At 43.8% G+C, this 27,437-nt stretch overlaps 1 protein-coding gene and 1 long non-coding RNA gene across 2 annotated transcripts in view; one reads left to right on the forward strand and one right to left on the reverse strand.

The window, feature by feature from the left end:
* LOC110304318 overlaps positions 1 to 27,437 on the reverse strand; it is a 362,919-nt gene that overhangs the window by 6,144 nt on the left and 329,338 nt on the right. The gene's annotated exons all lie outside the window — the stretch shown is intronic.
* Kcne4 (potassium voltage-gated channel subfamily E regulatory subunit 4) lies at positions 9,838 to 12,954 on the forward strand. Its single transcript, XM_029471998.1, has 2 exons — positions 9,838 to 9,923; positions 10,540 to 12,954. The coding sequence occupies exon 2, from the start codon at positions 10,566 to 10,568 to the stop codon at positions 11,076 to 11,078; it is 513 nt and encodes a 170-aa protein (XP_029327858.1). The 5' UTR covers positions 9,838 to 9,923; positions 10,540 to 10,565; the 3' UTR covers positions 11,079 to 12,954.

Below are 27,437 nucleotides of genomic sequence, written 5' to 3' on the forward strand. Positions count from 1 at the left end.
CTGCGGCGGGGGTCGTGGGTAGCTGGCGGGTGTCAGGCAACCCTGCGCTCCCGCTACCCCGGCGCTGATCCAGCCGGATGAGGCCTGTGGTCCTCAATTTATTTATTTTAAATTATGGGTATGTACATGTGCCTGTATATAGGTATGTGCACATAAGTGCAGGTACCTTCAGAGGCCATAAGAGGACATTGGATGCCCCAGGGCTGGAGTCACAGGTGTTTGTGAGCTGTCTGACATGGGTGCTGGGTATAGAACTCTGGTCCTTTGGGCAATCAGAAAGCTCTCTTTAACTGACTAGCCACCTTACACCAAGGCTCCATTTCTGTGTAATGACAAGAACGAACAAATCCAAAGCAAAAAGCACCGTGGCTACTGCCAGAGGCTGTGTAAAACAGGGTGGCCTTAAGTGCTGAGGAGTATGCTGTGTCTCTTTGGCATGATGAAAATACTCTGGAGTTAGTAATGATGCTGACACAATATTATGAATCAATTAAAAACTATGGCTTTATGTCATTCATAATGGAAAATTTAATCATGTAAAGAGTCGATGTCAATTTGAAACGTGAAGTATATTAAGCATACAGAGTGGATAAGGACTCCCGTTCTGACTAATAAAGACTACTCAGCAGGCATTGGACTGTGCACAGAGTACCCCTGCGGCATTCCATGAAACCCTGACAGTTTCAATCAAGGCAACAATTACACGACTGACATCACATGTCAAGTACGTTGCTCAATGCTGGTGAGTGATGGAGAATAAGAAGGGTCCAGGGACCTGGTCTGGGACCCTGTCCTATTCCTCCCCACCACAGAGATGCTTATGCTTTACCTACGCCTAGACTAGGACAACCCAAACCTTGGTTGTTTTTTTTTTTTTTTTTTTTTATCATCTCCTTTGAACTCATATGCAGCTCAGAATGACGTTGGAGTTTTGATTCAGCAGTCCCCAACTTCTGAGGTTAAGGATTATGGTCATGTGCAAGCCTGACATACTATTCTTTTTTTAAACAGACAGACAGACAGACAGGCAGGCAGGCAGGCACACACAGAGAAAAACATATGACACACACATACCAAATTCTCCCTCTCTCTCTCTCCCTCCCTCCCTCCCTCCCTCCCTCCCTCCTTTCCCAGCAGAGTTTCCTTAAACACCCAGGCTTCCTCCAGGCTGTTAGTCATATAGGCTGAGCCTGGTGACTGCCATGACTATCACTGACGCTTGAGGAGTTTCCTGTGACCCTGCTCCAAGCAGACACAGGCCTATAGAACACACTCAGAGTGTGATCCATTGCAGACAACATGTCTTTCCCAGTTGAAAGAGGAAACCAAAAGTGACTCTTCAGCCATGAAGCTAGGATCTGATAAAGTCCCAAGCATGTGTTCTGTGACATTTGCAGTTTTTTAAAAAATTTATTTATTTATTTAATTTAATTAAATTATTTATTTATTTATTTATTTTTGGTTATGGGTTATTTTCCTTTCTGTCTTCACTGTGTTGTTCTGACCATTTAAGTTTGGAAGCTCGCCGGGCGTGGTGGCGCACGCCTTTAATCCCAGCACTCGGGAGGCAGAGACAGGCGGATTTCTGAGTTCGAGGCCAGCCTGGTCTACAAAGTGAGTTCCAGGACAGCCAGGGCGATACAGAGAAACCCTGTCTTGAAAAAACCAAAAAAAAAAAAAAAAAAAAAAAGTTTGGAAGCTCTCTGTTGGCTTAGGTCTTAAGACAAATATACTTATTTGAATGAGTGAATCTGTCAATCAGTGGACGAACAGGTACGGATCAAACAAATATAGCTGCCATGCACAGTGAAGCACGGTGCAAGGAGCAAGTGGGTTTGGATGGAATTGGAGAATATTAACCCTGAGACACTTAGCTCTGAGTTTACCTGACTACTGACTGGTGACAGCACTGTACGTGTCTTCTTCAATCTGTGGGAGATCCTGGCAGAGCTGGGGTGCATTCATCTCTGCTCACCCTCTCACTGCCTGTGCTACATCAGCATCTCTGATATCATTTTCCTGTATGTGTGCTGTGAAGGATGATTCCTTCCTTCCTTCCTTCCTTCCTTCCTTCCTTCCTTCCTTCCTTCCTTCCTTTCTTTTCTTTCTTTTCTTCCTTTTCTTTCTTTCCTTTTTGGATATTTTCTTTATTTACATTTTAAATGTTATCCCCTCTCCAGGTCTCCCCTCTGGAAACCCCCTATCCCATCCCTGTTCCCTTGCCTTTATGAGGGTGCTCCCCCATCCACCCACCCACCCACCCACCCACCCACTCCTACCTTCCCATCCTGGAATTCCCCTACATTGGGAAATTGAAACAGGACCAAGGGCTGTTCCTCCTACTGATGTCCAACAAGGCCATCCTATGCCACATACACAGTCCCTCAATGTGCGCTCTTTGGTTGGTGGTTTAGTCTCTGGAAGTTCTGGGGGGACTGGTTGGTTGCAAACCCCTTCAGCTCCTTCAGTCCTTTCTCTACCTCCTGCACTGGGATCCCAGTGCTCGGTCCAATGGTTGACTACAAGCATCCTGTATTTGTCAGGCACTGGCAGAGCCTTTCAGGAGATAGCTATATAAGGCTCCCATCAGCAAGCCCTTCTTGGCATCTGCAATAGTGCCTAGGTTTGGTGATTGTAGACTGTATATGGAATGGATCCCAGGTGTGGCAGTCTCTGCTTGGCCTTTCCTTCAGTCTCTGCTCCACACTTTGTCTCCCCTGCCCCCCTTTCTCCTAGTATATATGATATTTCACAGTTATTTCCTTGCCTGAAGATCCACCTTTGGCATGAGCAGGTCCCAGGGTGATCTGACAGGTTAAGACAGACTGGATGATTCTCCACGGTGAGCTTCCTGAGAAGAACTCCATTCTTTCTGTTAGGATGATTGGAAAATACACATGTGGAGGCTCTTGGGACTATCAGTATAGCTCAGTGACTGACACTTGCTGTCTGTGTACATTTGCATGCTTGCATGTGTGTGTGTGTCTGTATGCATTTGTGCACATAAATGTATGTGTGTATTTTTGTGTATGTATATGTGTATGCTCATGTGTGCATGTATATGTACATATATATGTATTATTTGTGTTGTATGCATGTGTGCACATAAATGTATGTGTGCATTTGTGTGTATGTATATGTGTGTATCTCTGCATCTCTATCTTTCTCTTGTGTGTGTGTGTGTGTGTGTGTATCTTCAAAAGAAAAGAAAAAAATCCCAGCGTTCTTTCATGGCCTGCTTGCCTTGGGCTGGCCCACGTGTTGAGTCTCCTCAGCTGTCTCTGGAGTCACTGGATGGAGAAAGGTGATGGGAACTGGCTGCAACAGGAAGCAGATTCCTGGAGGAAGGGAGATCCCCACTTCCTGCTAGCCATAGTTTAGTCTGTTTTGCAGAAGCCCAGCCCAAAGTTGTGCAAAGCTCTTAAATCCAGAGCCCCTTCTCAGAGCAAGACACTTTAGGAAAATGCAACAATTAGAGCCAAATGGATCTTGGTTTTGATTTGGTTCCCGTGCAATTATCTGATACTTAGAAGGTTTTAAGAAATCTTTTAAAGGCTTCCAAACATTAGAAAAAAAAAGTTCTTAGCTGGGATCCTTGAAGCTCCTCATATGTATCCTCTCTCCAGCCTGACCTCTTCATTAGTTGGGACCAGAGGAAGTGACCAACAACCGTTGAGCACTGTGTGTCCCAGAAAGGGAGTGTGTCTGGTGTGTCTGGCGGCCTTTTGGTAGGAGATGGGACATCTGATCCCAGTTCCATGGCTTCCTGCTGTGTGATCAGGATATGTTACTCTTTAAGCTTCATGGTACGTGTTTGTGTGTGTGTGTGTGTGTATTCATTGTCTTTATTAGCCTCTTGTAAAAAATCAACTAAGAAACAATGAGAACTTCTAACACATTTCTTTTCTTATTCAGCTAACAAATAATTCTTTAGTTCCCTGTGGGCCAGGTGACACTCTAGTTGCTGAGAATGAAACAGTTAGCAATAGTTTTCAGTCTTCAAGTTTAAATTTAAGTTAGATAAGGCATAAGGCTTCCATGAACTGTCTTTTTGTATTCTTCTTCATTGTTTCTGATGATACGAAGAGATACACTCTATGTGTTTGGTACCAGTCCAAGTTGTGACACACATAATGGTTAGAATGAAGAAGTCGGGCCTGCTGAGTGTTCACTCACAGCAGCCTTGGCTTTGAGTCCCACCGCTCCTCAGACGTGTTCTCTGGAGTCACCATTTCCTTGTTCTATGATGAAATCTGGGGCAGACCCCATAACTTTTCTAGTCACTCTTGTCTGGATGGAGAAGATGACTCAGTGATTTAAGAGCACTGGTTGATCTTCCTGAAGGCTGTCTGGATTCCTAGCACCTGTTGGAACTGTGGGGTGTGGAGGCAGGAGGATTGCTGAAGCTTACTTGCTCTGATAGGGTGGGACTTTGCAGTGCTACAGCTGTTTTGGGTTTACCCACACTCATGGAAGTAATCCCCTGTCTGTGCTCTACAAGAAAGACCAATAAATTCCTTAGTCTCACCAAGCTGACTTCGATGCAATTCTATTTTAGTCTTTCATTGTTGCCTATCTGGGGATAATAGTTGTTTGTTTACACCTTCCTAGGGTGAGTCAATTCAGTAATATCTGATAGCTTTATTTTAAGATTTGTTTTATTTATTTTAACATGTGTGTGTGTGTGTGTGTGTGTGTGTGTGTGTGCATGTGAACATAAGTGCAAGTGTTCAGGGTTGGAAGAAGTGTTAGATCCCTTGCAGCTGGAGTAAAGGGCAGTTGTGAGCCTCCTGATGCAGGTTCTGGGAACTGAACTTGATTCTTCTTCAAGAACAGTCAGTTCTCTTAGCCACCAAGCCATCTTTCCAGCCCCACCTTAAAGGGTTTTCATGAAGCTTAAATAGGATAACATTTAAGAAGTGCTTAGAGCAATTCCTGGTATTTTGTAGGTATTAACCAAGTATTTGTTAAGTAAATACCAGGCAAAAGTTTGAAAAATAAATACTAAGTATGAGTTGCTAATAGCTTTAAACTGCCATCCATGAGTTGTGGATTCTTCCCTCCTACCCATGTTTGGATGATGTCTAAGATGCCCTGGTCATAGCATCATTCTCCTGAGCATAGATAGCTGTTGTTAGAGGAGAGCCAGGAGGTCATACTACATACCTGGCAGATACCCAGTCCTGTCCCTGTCTTATTCCAAGGCTCGGAATGTTAGGAACTATGCATCCAGGGAGGGTGACTAAGGGATGACCCACCCCTAGCATTCCCAGATACAGCTTCACAGAAAGAGTTTCTGGAAGAGCAGAAGCAGTGGCAGGCACAGGGGATTCTGTTCTGCAGAGCTCTGTCAGATCTGCAGCCCAGCCTGCTCAGGAGTGGGACAGTCTGGTGGAACATGGGACCCTTCTGAGGATCTTGGCACAATTACGATCCTTTTCTTGGCATGCCTGCCTCTTGACATGCTTGCGGGTGGCTAAAGCGAAAACAGAGAAATTATGCAATGGAGCCAGTCACGTAGCACGGGCGAGAAAGAGCTGGGTCAGATCTCTGCCCTCTGTGCTGATGTTTAATCCGATGAGATTCATGGTTCTGTTGTTATCCCAGCATGGACTTTGTTTAGTAACAGGAGCTGTTAACATAATTTCAGAGATGTGTGGCCAGGGACTCTTGGGTCATTTGGTGAAAATGACGTCACCAGGAAATGAAAGTCCTCAAATGCTCAAAGCTCTAGAGAAAGTGTGTGTCAGGATGAGTCAGGGGGGAGAGAAAAGAGAGAAAAGAACACACCACATCAAAACACAGACCACAGACAAGCTGTGTATGTAGGCTAAAGGGAAACGGTTGTCCTCAGGGTCACACGGATATAGGACAGGGGATTACTCTTTCACTGATATTCTTTCGAGTATATTCTAAGGAGGTACAACTTCTAATGCTGAGAATAGCATGAACTTCAAGAGAAAAAAATAAAAACAGTTTGTAATGTAATGCTCATGGTTATGTCTGATTATTTAGGCTTATAAAGACCCCAGAGACTAAATACCGAATTCTCATTTTCTACTCTCTCTGAAATACTTTTTGTTTTCTCTTCAGCGAGACAAGGGGAGTTGAGGCAAACAGGCCTTGGTGTTCCTCAGGCCTGATTCTACAAGAAGAGAGAGTTCCGTTGGCAAGTGCCCACCCCTCAAGCAGGAGTGCCTGAGTTGATTCTCAGCATTCGTGTACAATGCTGGATGCCGCGGCGCACATCTGGAACTCAAAGCTGGGGAGGGTGAGACAGGAGAATCTCTCAATCCATTAGGTCAAGGTTCTCTGATAAAGCGTATAAGGTGGAGGACAACTGAGGAGGACACACAACATGGCACTCTAGTCACCACATGCATAAACACACATGCGCATTCATATACACATATAGACAGATCCACACATACACAATACACATACACAATCTTATTTGTATTCATATACACATATACACATATACACATATAGACAGACAGACAGACAGACAGACACACACACACACGCATACACTCTCTTGATTTTATCACTAACACCATGGCTTTGGGAAACTTGCAGAGACCTTGGTTTTTCAATGTCCTTTTTAATGAAATGGTTATAATAATTCACAGGATTGATGTGAGCTTGGTACACCCACCCAGGTAATTTTTTTAAGGGGTATTACCATGTAGTTCTAGCTGGCCTGAAACTCACTTTGTAGACCAGGCTGGCCTTGTGCTTGCAGAGATCCTGCCTCTGTTTCCTGAGTACTAGGGACTAATCCAGCTACATAGCAACTGCAGCGTATCTTGCACTTATTTAAAATGCCAATTTAAAGTGGTTTAATCAAAGCAGTTGAGAAATAGACCTGGGCATATATGGCTAATTGATTATTTTTTAAAGATTTTTTTCTAAATTTTTAATTATGTCTATTTTTCTACGGCTATAGGCCAGTGACTACAGAATCCAGGAGGAGGTGTCAGATCTGTTGGAGTTGAAGCCACAGGTGACTGTGAGCTGCCTGACGTGGGTGCAGGAGAGGCTTGAAGCAGAGTCTTTTCCACACACAGTGCTTGGGCAAGTGGACTTTCACATATTAAAAAGTTAAAACTTTGGGCTGAGGACATGGCTTAATGGGTAAAGTACTTTCTGTGAAAGCATGCACACCTGAATTTGGGTCCCCCATACTGACATAAAAAGCCCAGAGCTTGGGAGACAGAGACAGACAGATCCCGGGGGCTCAATGCCCAGCCAGCCTGGCCAAAACAGCAAACTTGGTCCACTGAGAGACCCTGTCTCAAAAAAATAAGGGGGAGAGTGACTGGAGAAGACATTTCAATATCAACCACTGCACCCCACCCCCACACACCACCCTTTGATTCATGATCAAACGGAACACTCTTCACTCAGTTCTCTCTTTATTAACACCATTGCTCACAGCCGGGCTTCTTACGGACTTGCTGTGAAGAGGGCCTCTGGGGAAGACTGAGGGAGTCAGGAGCTTGCAAGCCCAAATCTTCAGTTTCATTCCCAGGCTAAGGGGAGGTTCGAAAGAAAAGAGCAGCCACAGAAAGTGTGGAGAGAGTGTCTGTACCCGAGAAGCTTCCAGAAGCCTTAGGTTATCAGCGGGGCACCCAACCAGGACAACCAAAGACATAAACCGAGCAATGTCTCTGCCTGACAGTGCTCAATGATTTCCTCCAGTGTTTCCCAAAAAGACACTTGCAGAGTTTGGGGGGGCATCAGAGGTCACAGGGTCTCCAGCAGGCAGTCTGTGGTTTCAAGGGTCCCTTTTTTCTCTGACACTTGTGACAATGCTTGCTTGTGACAAATCCTTGGATTTGATTCTCCCTCTGCTTCTGACTTCTTAGTCCATTGGCCTCCTTTCTGGATTTGTTCCAGAAGCCAGGACTGTTCTTGGTTTCAGTGCCTTGGGGCAATAGGCTCAGGCCTGGGACTGATTTTGTTTAACACTCAGTGGCTGCTTGGCTTTCTGACACCTGGCTGTCAGCTCCTGCTCCGGCTCCTATTAAGATCTGGTGACCCATTTCTCTACCTTCTTTTTTCTAGTTTGCAGTGCCTGGCAATCCCCTAGTGATGACTAATCTTATCTATCTCAGGGTGCCTGGGCAATACTACTATGGCAAGTACCAATAGGAATGCTTCTCATGGTACTCTCCTATTCTAGTATTCCAGATGTGCCATGGCATGCCCATGTGGATTGGACATCTGCCAGTGCTTATGTGGTGGGTGGGTGGAAAAGGTCAGGTCTACCATGTAGCTGTAGAGTTTTGAACTGTCAGAGTGGTGAACCCAGATGTACTGATATGAGTGAAATTTCCTGGCATGAACAACCTTGGTGCTCGGATCAGTGGCAGATGATCCCTCCGTGCCGGCTGGAGATTTACGGGGTGAGCACGGACCAAAGCATCAGGTGTGTTGTCCAGTGCTGTGGGTTACTGGTCCAACTCTTTTCCCAGGATGCCTGTCAGAATTCACATCAGGCACAGAGCCAGACTCACAATGACCGTCCTAGCATCTGGATCGTATGTGCTGTATCAGTCAGAGGGAAGTTTGCATGCTTCTCCGTGTCTTCAGCTCAGTGTCAGGAGACCCACCAATGATGGGGTCTTTAAAGTTGTCATACATGCCAGCCCTGCTGCGGCTCCTTGGACAGAAGCTACTAGATGTAAAGGCGCCCTGCCAGTTTCCCTGGATTAGAATGACAGCCCTTTAGAGTAAACAGCCCAGCGAGCGAGCAAGTTCTTGGTGATTCTTCTCATGTCACGCATAGCAGCCTGTTTTGAACCTTGCTTGCTGGTTCGCTGAGAGAATACCTGTTTCTCCCACGACCTGTCTGAGATACCCAGAGATGTGTGACACTCTTGTCTGGTGCTTCAGAGGCACTGCCATGTGAGGTAGAATGGAGCAAAACCTGCTCTCAGTAGCTCTCGCCAGCACATTTCCACCTAGTCTGGCTCACTAAAGAGAATCTGAAGATTTTTGTCTTCATACAAACTCTATCTTTGTAGCCCAGGCTGACACAGAGCTCAGGCTCCCCTTGCTTTGCCTCTCAATTGCTGCATTAGTGATGCCCACCAATCTCTGGGCAGAATCTGAAAGATTCCAAAAGAAATTGTAAGGACAGTATTTGTGAGCATAATGTGAGCAAGCAGAAGCTCTGTGCTTTTAAAGGTCTAACCTGCACCAGCCAGCCATGCATTTTAAAGTAGTTAAGCTGAAACAAACCCCAAACTCATAAAGTTCTTAGAACTCTGTTTGCTGACCAGTCCTGCCTCTCACTAGCCAACAGTTTTACTGCAGCAATACGAGGCCTGGGAAGATTAAGGGAGGGTTTATCAAATTCACTCAATTAGTGGAAGAACGTAACCGGAAGCAATTGTTTCTTGACTCTAAACCCTACCTTTGCTCCCCACTGTCTTTCATTCTAATGGTTTGGATTCCCCATGAAAACCTATTAGCGACATATCAATCAACCACTTCCCACAAGGGGAAGGAAACAAACTCTTTGTCAGTGAGCGTGGGCTTTGGGGTGTCAGTTCAAATGCAGCACTGTTTTTTTTGCTCCCCTTTTCACACTTTGATTTTGGCCATCTAAAGCCTCTTGCTCTGAGCTGGGTTGGCTGGTCCGGGACAGGGAGCTCCTACTCCCCCCTCCTTCTCTCTTCACAGCTGCAGAGTTCAGAGAGTTGAACTGCAGCGCTTTGAGTTCGCTGCTTGCTCCACCACAGTCAACCTCTGTTGTAAATTTTCCTCCCGGAACACGTGACGATGCATTTCTTGACTATATATCCCAAGGACAGCAGCCGGGCTGTCAGAGCGCAGAGCCTGACAGAGAAGAGAAACGTCCTCAGATTTGGCCGTTTAAGAGTTCCACACTTGGGACAAACTGTCAGCTTTTGGTAAGTTAGCGAGACTCCTTCTCTTCGGAAACATGCCAGGGGGAATAGTTCTATTAATAGAGAAAGTTTTCTTTCTTTCTTTTTTATGTAAGGAAACTTTGTTTTGGAAGTTGAAGCTTTTGAAACAAAATGTAAAGTTTGCTTCTGCCGTGCCAGCTAAAGCATGCCTTACAATTTTAAGATGCTTTCCTCCCATGAATCCTTATATGGTCTATAATGTTTAAAGTATAGAAGTAATGCATAGTTATTTTCTGAAATGTAAATAAAGTGTATAATCTATCTATCTATCTATCTATCTATCTATCTATCTATCTATCTACCTACCTACCTACCTATCGGTCATCTGTCTGTCTATCACCGATTTTTCTATCTGGTGAACGTTTTTTTCTTTTTTTTTCCTCCTTTCTCTCCCCTAATTTCTCTTACTTGCTCCAAGCTCTCTGAGCTAACCCGTTGACTGCTTGGTGAGATGCCTTATGTTCGGCTCTTTCTTTCATTCCTGTTCTTAATCAAAATAGGTGTATTTTGATCTATTGCAATTTCACGAGCCATGTGCTTGCCTTCTGCCTGTCCCATGGATCCAGGTGGAAGGTCTAACTTGCGGCTCTCTCCCCAGATCCCGGCTGTGTGAGCGGCAATTCAATGCTGAGGATGGAGCCTCTGAACAGCACATACCCCAGCGCTGCAGCCTCCAGCAGCCCCCTCGAATCCCATGTGCCTAGTAACAGCAGTGGTAATGGCAATGAATACTTCTATATTTTGGTCGTTATGTCCTTCTATGGCGTTTTCCTGATTGGAATCATGCTGGGCTACATGAAATCCAAGAGGCGGGAGAAGAAGTCCAGCCTTCTGCTGCTGTACAAAGACGAGGAGAGGCTGTGGGGGGAGGCTATGAAGCCGCTACCTATGATGTCCGGCCTGAGGTCAGGGCAGGTGCCCATGATGCTGAATATGCTGCAGGAGAGTGTGGCGCCAGCACTGTCCTGCACTCTTTGCTCGATGGAAGGGGACAGTGTGAGCTCCGAGTCCTCCTCTCCTGATGTGCACCTTCCCATCCAGGAGGAGGGGGCTGATGACGAGCTGGAGGAGACCTCCGAGACGCCTCTCAACGACAGCAGTGAAGGCTCTTCCGAGAACATCCACCAGAATTCCTAGCACCCCCCCAGGTGCTAGGAGGTAGCTCCGTAAGCTACACTTGACAGAGGGAAGACATTTGCCAAGTGCCTGGTTTCGCTTTTGCTCTGCGGCTGCCACATTGAACAGACTGAGGGCAAGCTCCAAAATGGGGCAGGGGGAGACAAGGCTCAGCTGCAGTCCTTGAGGTTCCTGTGGGACTCATCTCTGAAAAAGTCCCAGAGACATATAGCATGACCATTGACTCTGGGGCCTGGGTGGTGGTGGGTCAGCATCTGGCTGGATAATGTGGTGTTTTTTTCACTGGAGGCCCTGGGTAATTTCTGCAGCATCTGACTGTGCCCAGGGCTGACTACTGCCCAGGGCAGGCTGAAGGACTCGTTTCAATTTGCTAATTTTCCTAGAACTTTGTTCTTCTAGATCTGATGGGCTGTAAGTATCTTTAATGTGTGCCTGTGGCATTCGATTACAGACAGTTATATATTTCATTTGGAGGTGGGAGAAAGCTGAAGAGAGAACCCAGATTGTTTGCACAATGCAAAGGGAGAAGGTAATTAGTACATATGTCTGAATTAGCTGGGAGTATAAGCTATGACCTCATCTGAGCTTTTGGCTCACCTGTGAGCTTGAACTCTGTACAGCATTGCAGGCGAGCATGGCTTTCTTTGCCAGTCAGCTTCCTCATAACCAAGCCTGCATTTGGGATGGCTGTTCATGGTGGTCCTCATGACCTTCACAGATTGGGTAATGGTGGGGTTATACAAGGCCAAATCATTGACAGCTCTGCTGTAGCTCTTTTTCCCAGCCTAGTTTTCTGAGGCCAGAGAGGACACATGTGGGCCTCATAATATGGGGTTTTGTCACGTAGCTGAACCTTGGAAGGGCATACTTAGGCGAGATCGAACAGAGCTGGGGTTCAAGCAATGTGCTTCCTGGTCTGAGCCCTGACACTCATTCACTGTGAGGTTCTGGGCATGTCATCACAAGATTCTGCCTACATGAGGCTCCTGAGGCTGTGCAGCCCCAGGGGGCTGGGAGGACATCTTTAGACTTTGTACTGTGTGATACATCCTCCACAGCCTGGTGTGAGGAAGTTTGGAGCAAGTATTTCCCCTTTGGCCGCTTAGTCTGGAGAAAGATGTGTTGACTTAAAGGCACAGTTGGAGACTTTGGATATGTGTAGCTGGGGAATTCGAGGCTGGATCATCAGCCATCCTTACTGTGGCTTTCCCAGGATGCCACTGAAGAAGCTGGCAGCATAGTTTCCTCTGCAGAGTCCTGTGGATGGGAGGATGTTAACACGCCCAACTGAGGGAAAGAGAATTTTAAAGGGAGCTACTCAAGAGCTTTGCAGCAGGCTCGTGTGCCCTTAGAAGACCAGAAGGAAGCAGAAAACTCCCCAAAGGTCAAGTTTGCCTCTAGTGCAAAACCTTCTTAATTTTTATTTATCAGAACTCTCCCTGGATTGGAGACAGAGCAGTCACTAATGTCCCCATGAGGGGTTAACACTATAAGGAGCTGGTTTTTCCAATCAGTTTTGACACAGAGATAGAAAGGTAGTTTATGTTAGAGGCGGAAAGGGGCCCTCTGTTCACTTTAAGATTCAGAGTGGATCAACTCCAAAGGGGGCCGTTTAAGTTGAAAGAAGCCAAGTTAAGTTTGGCCTCTTGCCTGGAATCACTTGAATTCTGAAACTTTACTGCGACAGACATGTGCGTTGTCACATTTTCCATTGCTTAATCCTGGTTTGGTGCAAGTCTGTCTGCGCCTGTTACAAAGTGATGTATATACTTCCTTCCAATATGCTGAGTTGTAGACAATTGTCTGGTGTATTTAATGGTTTGTAATTTTCACGATATTTTTTAATTTAAATAAACACATTTTCGCTGAGAAGCCACAGTTCTTTGATCCTTCAATATTTGTATGATTTCTCGTTTCTAAGCTGTTGCAAGCTATCACTATACTCTATTCGGGTCGGGGTCAGAATTCCGAAAAGGCACATCTTTTGCTAAAGGGTGTGTAGAGTCTTTTCCATCCTTAGATCCACTTTGTTGGGACTGGAAAACAAGCTAAGGATGGTCTTACATCACCTTCTTCTGCAAAGGCCCGGGAGCTTTTGGACTCGAATGTGGGTGGCTTGGCAGGTGCTGCTAAGATGTCTCTCCAAATTTGGTTGCAAGAAAACATTTGATTTGCACGCTGACTTGGCAGACATCATCCACATGTGTGGCCCCGGCAGTCCAGGCTTAACGGGCAGGGTGGTGTCATATGAACAACAGAACAGATTTTACGAACGCAATCAAAAGTCCACAGCTGGAGTTCTGTTTCAGCCACCATGGTGTAAGAATGATTTCTAGGTCTCTCTCTCTTAGACTTCTTGCTGTGTCTCTGTCTCAAAGGCTGAAACATGGGCAGACTAGGGAGCTTAGGGAGCCAGGGCAGCCAGGGCAGCCTGGGGAGCCTGGGCTGCCTCTCCTTTATAAGTTTATTTGCACAGTCAGAATGCTAGAGAAAAATGATTAAAACTTGTGACCCATTTTCAAGCCAAGCAGACAAAGTGTGTGTGTGTGTGAGTCTTGCTTTTATGTGTGTGTGTTTCTTGTGAGCTTCGTCTTTTCTTTCTATTTCAAGTAAACATTTCCATAGGTTTGCAAATAGTTACCTAAAAAGGATCTACTTAGTAATGGAGTGGGGGAGCCTAGAACCTTCTGGAATAATATAGCAAGGACCTTGATTTACCAGCCATTAACACTGACGAACAACACGGAAAGTTTATAATAAAAGAAGCGGAAAAACCCTTTACCCCAGCTTCTTGTTATTCTTGGTATGGAAATAGTTAAGAAAACCTTTTGGTTGCCATGGGCGGAAGAAGAGGGAATTCTAAACTCTAATTGTCCTAAAAATATGCAGAGTACACTGTGTCGTTTTAATGGAATATTTGTTTTCTTTAAAAGAAAAAAAAATAGAACTTCTAAGCAGAACCTAAGGCCCAAGGGGTTTGGTCTGTGTGGATTTACTCATGCATGTGAAAGACTGCGAAGGGAATTTGGCCCTGTGCACCTCAGATATTAGAAACATATTTCAAAAGCACGTGAATGGCGCAGGATGAGGTAAATGGATCGTCCTGCTGGCTCCATGCTCTTCTAATTACACCTTTGTACGTCAGAGCCACACAGGGATCCTGCAGAGGAAGAGATTGCTTTCAGCAACGGAATCATGGGATCCGAATTACCGGGAAGGGCTGAAGTTGAGCCAAGGTTTGAGTGCTTTTGGCTTGAGATCCTGGTTGGAAAATGGACCCCAGAATGCATTTGGAGCTACGACTGGAGGGTTTGTGGTAAGACCTGCTCATCCATGGCTCAACTGAAGAAAGATTACTTATCATCCTGTAAAATGCTCTTCTAACCCGAGACGTCGCAGAATATTGATCTGATAAGGCAAATTAAACTCCATTTTTAGATATAGTATACTTTTGTTCTGTATTCTAAAGTATAGAACAAAGCTGCTGAAGAAAGCCGCAGGATATAGCGTGGAGGCAGAGGTTAGGGCTGGGGCCGACATTCAACCAGTGGCAGAGAGGTAGCGGGCAGTGGCTCAGGCTAGGCCAGGTCTACCGTGTGTCAAGGCTGGTAGACGCCCAGCTTTGTCCTGTTTGCTTTCTTGCCTAACTCTGCTACTTCGTGCTCTGGAGCACCGGGAAAGCGCTCCAACCTCTCGGACTTCTCTCATTCAACATGAAGACAACATGTTGGGTCCTGCGCCTTGGGAAGCTGATCATGAAAGGAGTAGTGAGCTGCTGAGCAACACCCAGAGCCCGTGTGAAATCAAAGCCGACACAGCTTCCATCTTCCTTTAAACTGCGTCCTGGGCACGCATCTGCAAAGAGTGTCCCAGGAACATCCTCTTCTGGGGACGCTTTTCTCAGGAGACTGCAATACTCAGAAGGAGGACACAATTTGCCAGAGGAGAAGGGTCACAATAGAGAAAAACCAGTGTTAAATCCTGCCTTTCCGTCTCTCTGAAATGTTGCCTCCCACACAGGAAGGAACAGTTTGGGATGTGCACCATTACCATGGAAACCAGCAGCCAAGGTCACTTGACTGAAGGAGCCTGTGGCCCACTGGTGCTGGATCACTCTAGCTGCTTTTTGAAGTTGAGACTTGGCCTTTGCCTCCACAGATGAACTTGAATCCTCCCATTGCAGGTCATAGTGAGAGAAGGGGGGCAGGGGCTGTGTTCCCGTTTTCCTCCACTCTCTGGGCCTTTCTTCTTACAGTATCCGTGACTCCTGTCAGTTTGGGGCTGAGATTTTACTCTCTCATCCTAAGTATTTATTATTTTGCTAAGAAACACAACCAAATGATTCTTCACACTAATGACCACGCCTCTATTCCTCTCTTTGATTTTCAGCTACTGTCCAATCTTTACTAGTCCTGTTTCTCTCCCTTCCCGTTCTCCTCCCTCTTCTCTTTCCTTTCTCTGTCCCTCCTCCTCTCTTCCTTCTTGTCATCACCCACAAGAAACAAAAGCTAAGCACACTTCGAGCTTCTGTGTAGTTCCAGGCAGCATACCTGGTGCTGTGAACATTTAGAACTCCTGCCTGGCCGCCAACGAAGTCTTAGTTTCTGTGTTGATGGGCCCTAATGTAACCAGAGCTAGAGTCCTTTGAGAAGGGAGAAGCTTAATTGAGAAAATGCCACCACCAGATTGACCTCCGGGTAAGCCTGTGGTGCATTTCCTTGGTTGATAATGTGAGTGGGCTCAGGGCACTGTGGAGGGTCCCGCTCTTGGCCTGGTAACCTTGCAAGCTGTAATAAAGCAAGCTGAGCAAGCCACAAGGACTAACCCTGTAAGCAGCACTCCTCCACGGTCTCTGCATTAGCCCCTGCCCCCAGGATCCTATCTTGAGTGTCTACTCTGACTTCTCTGGATGATAGACTACAAACTATAAGATGAGTAAAATAAACCCTTTCTCCCTCAAGTTGCTGTTGGTCAACCGGGACAAGACCTAAGGAGATCCTATGCTTGTCAGTGTAATGAATGGCACAGTCAGGTTTTCTGATGGGAAAATATGGAATTCTTTTAGTCAGTGGGAAGCAGAGAGCAAGAGACACAGTATCTAGTCTTGTCCTAGACGTTAGGTGGTTCTGTGACCTTGCATCTCTGGACATACTTCTCACTGGTAAAATGAATGTGGTAGCATTTTCTCCACCCTCAAAAAAGTGTCAGAACTATGTATCATGCATAATTATATATTAAAGCATTTGGAAAAGTAAAGGTTTTTTGTTTGTTTGTTTGTTTTTGTTTTTGTTTTTTTCTGCTGGAGAGTCAACTAATATCCATGCAGATATTATGAGAATTTGCCAGCATTCAGTTTCCCCCTCTTCTGAGCTCATAAAGAGTCTTCTTTGCACCTCTTCTACCAAACCCTCCTTCCTCCTACCAGGGTTTCTGAAGAATAGGAAGAGCAGAAATGTCTTATTATTCCTGAAGAGGGTCATCGATTCTTTTAGCCACCCATTCACTTGTCCATTACTCGTGAGATTGCATGACAGATAGGTAGTGGGAGGAGCCTGTGGCAGGCTGGATGAGCACGCGCACACAGAAGGCACTTCTTCTGGAGAGATCTGCGTTATTATAAAAAGCCGAGAGGCTTTGGGGTTCGGGTTACACATCGTCACTTCTATCTGATTAATGCAGAGTTTGAGCATATTGAATAGGTGCAGTGTTAGGAGATATCTTCCTGGTCATCTAACACAACTCCTACATTAAATGGTGCAAATCAAGGCTTATAAAAGTCAGGTGACCTGCTCAAATTCATAGAAGGAGAAGGAAGTGATGTGGGTTATAACTCAGTCCTCATGACATTTGGTTTATAGCCTTACGGTATCTCCAAGGTTCAGTGAAGACTAAAGATCTCAAGGGTCTCCTTTCCTTTTAACTTTGAGCTGAGCCGAGATGTACTACTGTCCCTGATGCCACCCCTGTCTGCTCCCCCCACAATCCTTTCTGTGAATGGGTCTGCTCTGGATAAACCCTAACAACAGGTCTGTCATGTGATGACCTGAGTGCTCAGAGGGAAAGATGATCTCTAAAGCAATGCAAAGTGATTTCAGTGGGAGCCTCACTAAAGGCAGAGTTGCTGGTAATAGGTAAGGAATATGTAGACAGGACTCAACATAATTTTTACTGGTTTTGGCTTTTGGTTCTATTTTGTTCATTTCTTTTCAGTTCCAGAAGCATGGAGGGCCATATGCACTTGCTTCTCTCTGGAGAAGAGATGACTTTCAGGTATGAGATGACTTTTGAAAACAAGCACTAGAGGTTCAGCTCTGGAGTGAGGTGTCAGATGCTGCAGGAACCGGCAAGCACAGAGGTAATCATTCTTTTATAGGCATAGCCCCGATGTTGAAGCAGTAAGTTATCCTTCATGTTATCTCCTTTGAACTGGGAAGAAGCATACTAGACAATGGGTGGGTTATGATAAAAACCCAATCTCTTTTGCAATGTGCCCTTCTGCATGATGAATTGAAGAAGGCAGATGAATCAGGAGTCCATGGTGAGGAGTGAGGAGTGAGGAGTGAGGAGTGCCTGGACTGTGCTAGAAAGGTCCACAGAGACTGAGAAGGGGAAAAGATGGAGGAGTTGAACCAAATGAAATTGAGCAGCCATTGAATTTTAGAGAAGAGAGGAAGTGGAATGTAAGATGATAGTAGGATTTTGATTTGGCATAATCGAGATGTTCAGAAAACAAAACTATTGGGCATCTCAATCTACTTGGTGCTGATCTAATGGAGTACCATTATTTAAAGGAAATAGATTTCTTATAGTTCTAAAGGCTCAGGAGTTCATGATCAAGGCACTGGCATCTGGTATGGACCTTCTTGCTGTGTAGAAGGCACTACTAGGCAATAAGACATGAGCTGAATTGGGTTTAATCAAAACACCCCATTTGTAAATATCAGTCCTGAGGTATTGACCTTAGTCTACAAAGGAAGTGCCCCTTTGACTACCCTATAAGGATCCCATCTCATAACTTAGTTTCAGTGACAACTGAATTTAATCAGGAAGGAGACCATATCATCCCAAGAAGGAAGTGCTGCAGGGGATTTATTGTGGTGGGAGTTTTGCATTGGAGGTGTTGACACGATATCCAGAAGGCTTTTCGAAAATAAGTATGGGAACTTTTCTTGCAAGAAGCTGGAGGGAGAGGCAGAGGAGGTTTGGGAGTTGTGGGTGGAAATCCAGGCACGTGAAACCTTACACATGGCTAAAATAGCCAAGGGTAAGTGGGAACAGAGGGGAAGAGAGGGCAAAGTGCTGTCCCTTGGGAACTGACTAGCTCTTGGGGGTTGCCAAAGGAGAGGAAAAGCAGGAGCAGTTAAAAGTTGAACAGGATGGCAGCGTGCCCAGGCACCAAATAAGTGGAGACTTTTCAGAAAGAGGACATGTTCAGCCATGGAGGGTTGCAGAGAGAACTCTGGCCTGGTGACTCTCAGGTAATGGGTATATACAGGGCTTCTTGAAGTAGTGGGGATAGAGGATACAAACGAAGTACCTGTATGAAGGGATGGGTTATAACCGTTTTGGCTAACTAAATTGTTTTGGAAAGTAGACTGTGTAAAGCAAAGTATAGTGTGGCTAATTCAAAGAGCTAAAACTACTCAAAGATCTGTTTAGTCATTCACTTGCCATTCATTGCTCTCTAGTTCAGATTGCAAACCCACTTTCACTCATTTGAATCCTGTGATGTCTTAGTTTCTTCCCATATGTGTTTCTATAGAGGCTGATGCCTGCAGTGGCTCTCCATGGAAGATGCCCAAGGAGAAGGCTGAGAGAGCTGAAGAAGGTGCTTGTAGGGGAAGGGCTACAGGGCTCCTATAGAAATTAGATGTCTTGACTTTTCCCAGGAATTCAGTCTATTATGATTGCAAATAATTTGGGTGTAAGTTTTTTTTTTATAGTGGCACATTTTAAATATACAGAAATATCATAATGAAGTCAATATATCATCATATCTGATTATGCTTAATTTCTGGGTGTTAAAAATTGATTAAAATTGAATATATATATATAGGTCATACCCAAATTACCTTAAAATCGATTTTTTGAATAATTTGGAATAATTTTGTTAGAGTAGTTGATGTCATAGGATTCATAGTCATTTCTTTGTGAGTCTTCCTAATAATACGAATACATTATTAAGAGCAACCAAAGAATGTATAGTTCAGGTTGGCCTATTGACATGCTTAGAAGCTACTGTCTTGATTCCCTTCATTGAAGTGGGAAGACCCCTACCCACCCACTATGGGTGGAATCATTCCCTAGGCAGGAGATCTTGAGCCATATAAGAGTGGAGAGTGTCCTCAGATAATGTCTGAGTCCTGTTTTGTTTGAACTTGTCTATAGATTTCTCCACAAATATATCTAAAAAAATGTATCTAAAAATTTATGACTTTCTATTTTCTATTACTATAAAAAGCTCATCAAATTGTTACCACATCAAAACACAGAATTTGGGGTAACCTAAATCTGTGTTTCCAGGCCAGGGTTACTCTACTTGGCTTCAGAACAAACGGTCTTTTATCCCTTTTGAGGTGAGAGTCATGTCTTTACACTAGAAACAAAGGGAGGTGAGCCTGAGGCTATGGTTCTCTCGGGTGGAGTCCTGTGGTGGGATAAATTGATAGCAGAGAGAGGCCAGCAGGTTCTCACAGGTCAACAAGCAGGTCACCTGTGTGAGGAGATAAGAGGGGACCTCTGTGGCTGTGACCTACCCCTGTGAGTGTTTGGAATGGAGCCTTAGGGAGCCCAGGAAGGGGGTTGGTAGTTTTGTCTTCTCATACAGCAGCCCCTGCAGTATTCAGAGTAGAAGTGGGAACTCTCCAGGCCAGGAAGGAGGCCAGGTGATTTTAATTCATTTGCTCATTAATCCGATCAGCCTTCAAAGCAAACCTGACCACCTTATGAAATCCTCCAGTTAACTCAGGGAAAATAAACCTTTTCTTTTCTTTTAGGGCAGAAACTACCAAGTTGTTAACAAGGAAAGTGAGATCACATCTTCAAACTGTTTAGGAACTTTTATTTAAAAAATGGGGGAAAAAATCCCAACCCAACCCAACCCAACCCAACCCAACCCAACCCAACCCAACCCAACCCAATCTAAACCAAACCGAAACACCGTACAGACAACAAGCTTATTTTAGTTGCCAAGGCACTCATCATTGAGCAAATTCAATTGAGTTTCAGCCTTCCATGGAAATGCCAGACTGCCTTTTCCTCCTATTTTTATGGAAATTTCTAATTTAGTCCTCCTGATCTGATTTCACTGTATTAGGCCTGTATCCTGCCTTATCCACCCATCTCTTCCAGCTCCCCAGTGACAGACAGAGGAAATATATGGGACTCAAATTTGGGAACACTTGCCCCATATAAAAGCGTTCTAAGCATTCCTCGGAAGTTCTTAAGTACATGTTCTCAGTGCAAGAAATGGAGCTTCGCACTGAGTCCTCTAAACTTTTAATCAAAATGTCATTCAAGAAGAACAGTCTGATGGCTGAGTGTTTTCAGTTTCCAAATCCGATTCTTTAAAATGGGAAATCATGATGGGCTATGGGGTATGAAATTTGAAAACAACTGTTAGGGAAGATCTGACTGCTTTATCTAAAACGACTTGTTTTCCACTTGGGCATGGCCGGAGTAGATATGAAAATGGGCTTTGAAATATAAAAATTATCAGGTCCTATATATATATATATATATATATATATATATATATATATATATTTAACAATAAATATAGGTCAGAACCTTTCATTGAGACCAAGGTTAACATACCTATAATCCTTGGAAATGTGTTTTCCTGTAGAAAAGATTAAAATGACAGATGCCATCATGTAAACATCTTTAATCTTAGAATCTTCAATTTTCTAAAGTCCAAGGCTTTTTGAGTGCCTTATGTGACAACTTGATCTCATGAGACAGGCCATAGCCATAATGCAAGTGCAGAACAAATACTATAGAAAGTTCTGGATAACAATACACAAAAAATACCCTGATTTTTAATCAGACTAAGGTCTAGTCAATTATTTCATTATATAGTATATGTATCACACACATATACATACACACATGCATATGTGTGTGTTCACATTTTTGAAATATTCTAAAAACAAAATGAGAAGAAAAGAAGAAAGGCAACCTGAAGTGCTTCTAATCCCAGGCATTTCGAATGCAGAACACCCAACCTGTGTTACTGTGTTTCAATTAATAGCAGTACAGCAACAACACATATTTATACTTGCTTTTAAATTTTATTGTATGACAATAGTCCCATTATATGCCAGGAATAATGTTGCCTTGTTGGGGTTGACATTAGTGTTCTCTTTTGCCAAAAAAAAGCAACAAACCTTGGGACACTCAATTTTTACTGCCTAGGACTAACTGTGATAAGTCTCAAATCTCTGTTAATCATTTCCACCATTTCGTCAGGAATATGGAGACAAAAGGCACTGGGTGATCCCTTCATTTAGATTCCGTACCCAAGCTTACCCGATGATTACACTTTGGAAACTACCCACGTGCTAGAATTTGTGTGTATAGAATCTTAGGCCTAGTACTGAGTGGGTTTGTAACATTAGTAGAAGGGGCAGATGTGTAAGTAAATGCGTTACACTTCATGGGGGTAGCTCTTTTGTTAAAACATCTTGTTAGCTGTCAGGTAGAGAATCTAGGATCTAGGGCAGACTGTTCTGGAGAGGAGGGAAAAGGTTCCCAAATGGGGTAGTGGAAAAGTTCCAAGAGCAAGAGGTAGATGACTATATCAGAATAGTGTTTGTGGGACACAACAGAGCAGTTGCACATGTGAGCTTACAGTGGTTTTGACAGCATGCCCCAGACTTATACACGATCAAGACAGATAAAATACTAATATGGTAGGGTTTATTTATAAAGTCCCATCCCTAGCAGAGGAGCTATTAACAGTTGATGGTCTTTGGGTGTTTTATTTAAGGGTGTTTTATTTAAGGGTGTTTTATTTGTTTTTGTTTTCCCTTTAAGACAAAGTCTGATAGGTTGATTACACTCCAGTGGATGGCCAGGAGTATATGTCAAAATAAATTGGATTTGATGGAGGGAAGGAGAGAGAGAGAGAGAGAGAGAGAGAGAGAGAGAGAGAGAGAGAGAGAGAGAGAGAAACAGAGAGAAGACATGAAATTGGGTGAGTAGGGAGGTGGGATGGATGGATCTGGTAGGAATTAGAGAGACTAGTTGAGAATAAATGTGGTCAAAGCACATTGTATAGAATCCTCAAAGAATTAATAAAAAACATTTTAAAGATGTTTCTAAATGATGGGTAGCCATTATCTCATTTTAGACACCTGTAAACAGAGGCAGTTGGATAGAATCTGTGCTGGTAGTTTTCACTGTCAACTTGACATAACCTAAAAATTATCTGGACAGAGACTCTTAGTGAGGACTTTTCTAGATCAAGTTGTCATGTAGGCATGTCTATGAGAGATTGTCTTTTAAAAAATTTTTTTAATTAATTTATTTTTTTACATTCCATATTTTATTCCCCCACCCCATCCACCCTCCGACTGTTCCACATCCCATACCTACTCCCCAACCCCCTATCTCCATGTGGATGTCCCCACCTTGCACCCCACCTGATCTCTAAACTCCCTGGGGTCTCCAGTCTCTTGAGGGTTAAGTGCACCATGTCTGAATGAACACAGACCCGGCAGTCCTCTGCTGTGTGTTGGGGGCCTCATATAAACTGGTGTATGCTGTCTATTTGGTGGTCCAGTGTTTGAGAGATCTCAGGGGTCCAGATTAATTGAGACTGCTGGTCCTCCTACAGGATCACCCTTCTCCTCAGCTTCTTTCAGTCTTCTGGGTGGGATTGTCTTGATTGTTAACTGATACAGGGAAAGCCAGGGCCCTGCAGATCTCAACGTGAAGCAAGCAAGCAGGCAGCATTGGTACAGTCACCTTTCTCTGCTCTTGACTATGGATGTGGTCTGGCCAGCTCCTGTGATATCCCTGTAATCACGGGCCATACCTGGACTTGTAAGTGAATGAGCCCATCCTCATCTACATTTGTTTTTGGGGTCAGTATGTTTATCACAACAGAAATAAAACTACAAGAGAATTCCTCTATAATATAAAATTCTATTATTTTACTTCCCTGGATTCTACTTTATCAGTAATGAAGGATCCTGAGCCTTTGTGTTTTGATTTCAGTGGAAGACCATTTTCCAAGTGGCTATTCTCTAAGCAACCACTATCTCGAAACATCAAGCTACAGTCCATTGCAAAAGATTATTCCAGCTGGGCTTGTTGGCTGTTTTCCCTCCCCCATGAAGGGGCCAAGAGACCCTTACTTAAGTGTAAAGCCGCTTCTTAGCACCTGGTGTATGCAACTTTGCCTTAATGGTATTTGGACTCTAGAAGAAACTAGAGAATATAAGTCAGGGGAGACTTGAGGGTGGGTTCATTTATACAGAGATGGCAAAGCCCTCATCCTTTTTGGGTAAAGCTTTTCAGGTGGAGCTGTTGGGAGAGGAGCACCCACATCCTTATAAATCACCCTTCATCTCTGCTCTGTAAGGGAGTCCAGTAAACTCAATGGTTATTTAGAATGAACCTGTGCCTTGGTTTGTCAGTGGAACCTTGTGGGAAGGGGTGGATATTGGAAGGAATTTTACTAACAGAACATATCTTCACAGTTCTTTTGAACCTAAGATATAGTTTACTAAGTAGCAGTCTTCCTCATGGCACTTTCCTAATACTATGTTTTGGTTGGCCTTTCCCACATCATTTCCTCTATTCCTTCTCCTGATCCCTATTTCTCCTTAAATCCTTCCATCCCCAGGATTCCCTTATCCACTTATAATTGCATGGGTTGTATGATTCTCCCATTTCTCTCCTTCAAGGCCTCTTTTGCTCTCTCTCATGGGTCCCTTTTTAGTTTCTTGGGACCCTACAATACTCACTCCTATTAAATACAAATATATAAGAATTAGAAGCTAGGACCCACACACGAGAGAGAACATATATTTCTCTGCCTGGGATACCTCACTTGTTCTACTATTTTCCAGTTCTATACATTGTTTCTTCAAATTTTACAACTTCACTTTTCCTCAGTAGCTGAATATACTTTCACAGTGTATATGTACCACATTCTCTCGTCCCCTTCTTTCTCTATCTCTCTGTCTCTTGGTCTCTCTGTCTCTCTGTCTCTTGGTCTCTCTGTCTTTCTGTGTCTCTCTGTCTCTGTCTCTCTCTCTCTCTCTTACTTTATTCGCTCTTGTGTAGGTCGTGATACTTCTCATCCTATTGGTGGGAGCTCATCTTCACAATCTGATGTGATTGTCTAATCACTGCAAAGGCAAAAGTCCAGGAATTAAGAGTCCTTGCTGACTTACTGCTTCTGATGACACTGTTTTTTCCCTCACACTTTCTCCCTTCCCCAGAGTTAGCAAGCATATGTCAGTCATTTGAAGTTTCTAGTAAAAGTACATCATTGTTATAACTGATTGCTTAGGCATGGCTTATTGTGAACCCACATTCCTATGGGGAGGTCTCTTGACCAAGTGATTGACCTTGCCTATGAAGTACTGTTCTCTTCACTAGAAGCAGTTGTATCTTAACAGGACCTTGCTGCTATTTTATTATTATCTCCTTTGGAAATCTAACCCTAGAATTATTTAGGAACCAGATTAGAGATCAGGGTCCCCAAAACTATTTTGGCATATTTAGTCTCTGGCAAGGATGAGGCTGCCAAGAGTCCCAAGAAATTTTTTCTTTTGGATTTTAGTTAAGAAAAAAATTGATTACTTTTTTTTTTGAGGTCTTTTTACCCTAACTATTTAGCTCATTTTTACCACCTGTTCTTAAATCCCCCAACTTCTGATGAGGTAACCCTAACTGCCATTGTGGACGAGGAACAGTGACTGATCTGACTTATTCTAGCTGAATTTGCGGTGTTGGGTAGACTACATTTTCATTTGTTGAAGGACATCCAGTTAGATTCCATTTCCTTGTTATTGCAAGAGAACACAGATGCGTGTGAATCCCCATGGAAGGGTATGGAGCCCTGGAGTGGGCTATCTCCATTGTGTGCAAGTTCTAATTCTAGTTTCTCTGAAGCCTCCAGAATGGTCTTCTATAGTGTTTACACCACATTACACTCAACAGTGTGTAAGGTGTCCCTCTTCTCCACATCCTCACTAATGTCTGTTGATCTTCATGACTCTGGTTGGGGTGAGGTTTCCACTTCAGAGTTATTTGATGTGCATTTCTGTGATGCTCAGGATGTTAGTGTTCCTTGGCCAACACTCAAATCACTTGGGAAAAAGAGAACCTCATTGAGAAAATGCACCCACCAAATTGGTCTGTAGGAAAGTCTGTGGAACATTTTCTTGATTGATGATTGATCAGGAAGACCAGGTCCGTCATGAATAGTGCCACCTCTGGGTATGTGATCCTGGGTTGTATGAGAAAGCAAACTGAATAAACTATAGGGAGCAAGCCAATAAATTGCAGTTTTCCATTGCTACTACCTCAGTTCCTGCCTCCAGGTTCCTGTTCTGCTTGAATTCCTGCTGAAACTGTTACCTAGACATTCCTAGAAATGTATGATGAAATAAAAGCCCTTTCCCCCTCAAGCTGCTTTTAAGCACAAGAATAGAAAGCAAACTAGGACAATGGTCCTTAGTGGTTTTAATAGGAATGGATCCCATAGACTCATATGCTAGAATGCTTAGCCCATAGGGAAGGGTAGTATTAGGAGGTGTAGCCTTGTTGAAGTAGGTGTGGCCATTTTGGAGGAAGTGTGTCATCACTGTGGAGGTGGGCTTTGAGGTCTCATATATGCTCAAGCTACTGTCAGACATAGCCTTCTGCTGCTTGTGGATCAAAATGTAGAACTCTCAGCTCCTCCAGCACCATGTCTACCTGTACACTTTCATGCTTCCTGCCATGATGATAATGGACTGAACCTCTGAAACTGTGAACCAGACTCAAAGGAATGTTTTCCTTGATAAGAGTTTCCATGATCATGGTGTGTTTTCACAGCAATGAAACCATAACTAAGGCAGGTCCCATAAGATATTGAACAATATTTACTGGCCACTTGTATTTCCTCTTTTGAGTACTTTCTGCTCAGTTTCTTAGCCCATTTATCTTTGTTGGGTAGCTTAAGTTTTTTGAATTTTCTGTATAGTCTAGATATTAATCCTCTGCCAGATACATAGCTGGCAAAGATTTCCCTCCATTCTTAAGGCTGCCTCTTCATGTGACTGTTTCCTTTGCAGCACAGACTGTTGTTTTTGTACTTCTTGATGTCCCACGTGTTGACTGTTGGTCACATTTCATGAGTGATTGGAGGCCTATTAAGGAAAACTGTACCTATTTGTTTATCTTGATTTCATTTTCCTCTAACAGTGTTAGAGTTTCAGGGCTAATTTTACTGTCTCTGATCCATTTGAGGTGTTTAGTGTGTGTGTGTGTGTGTGTGTGTGAAAGGTGAGAGATAAGGATCCGGTTTCATTTTCTTATCTGTGGCTATCCATTTTCCTCAGCATTATTTGTTAAAAAGGTTGTCTTTTCACCCTGAATATTTTTAGTATCTTTGCCAAAAATCAGATGGTTACAGCTGTGTGGGTTTGTATACGAATCATTTTCTTTGTTCCATTGATCTTTCTGACTGATTCTATGCCAAAATCATGCTGTTTCTGTTACTGTGGCTATGTAATACACGCACACACACACACACACACACACACACACACACACACACATGTATATATATCTTAAAATCAAATATCAGGTCAGCCTTATGCTTTTGGATCTTTGGAATTGCTTTTACTGTTCAGGTATTTTTGTGCTTCCAAATGAATTTTAAGACTTTTTTCTATCTCTGTGAAAAATGGTATTGGTATTTTGATGGAGTATAAACTGTTTGGGTTATGACACATTTTCACAGCATTGACTCCTCCAAACTATAAGCATGGGGGATCCTTCTATCATCCAGCATCTTCTCCCATTTCTCTCTTAGGGTTTTAAATTTCCCATAGAATTCCTCGCTTAGTCTTATTCCAACATATTCCATTCTGTTGAGGTGATTGTGAATGGGTTGCTGCTCTGTTATCGTCCTTGGTATGTTTGCCATTGGTATAAAGAAAAGCTACTGAGCTAATTTTGTATCCTGCCATTTTGCTTATGAGTTTTAAAAGCTTTCCAGTGGAGACTTCAGGGTCTCTTATGCGTAGAATCCCACCATCTGCAGAGAAGCACATCTGCATGGTTCTGAGGCTTCCCAATCCACAGCGAGAGCATCAATAGACTGTTCAGTTGGCCTGCCAAAGAGCTGAGCCT

Source organism: Mus caroli, chromosome 1 (assembly GCF_900094665.2).
Source record: "Mus caroli chromosome 1, CAROLI_EIJ_v1.1, whole genome shotgun sequence".
NCBI lineage: Eukaryota > Metazoa > Chordata > Mammalia > Rodentia > Muridae > Mus > Mus caroli.

What these genes read in the sequence shown, in the direction of transcription:
- Kcne4 (XM_029471998.1), top strand. Translation starts at nt 10,566, where the DNA reads ATGCTGAGGATGGAGCCTCTGAACAGCACATACCCCAGCGCTGCAGCC.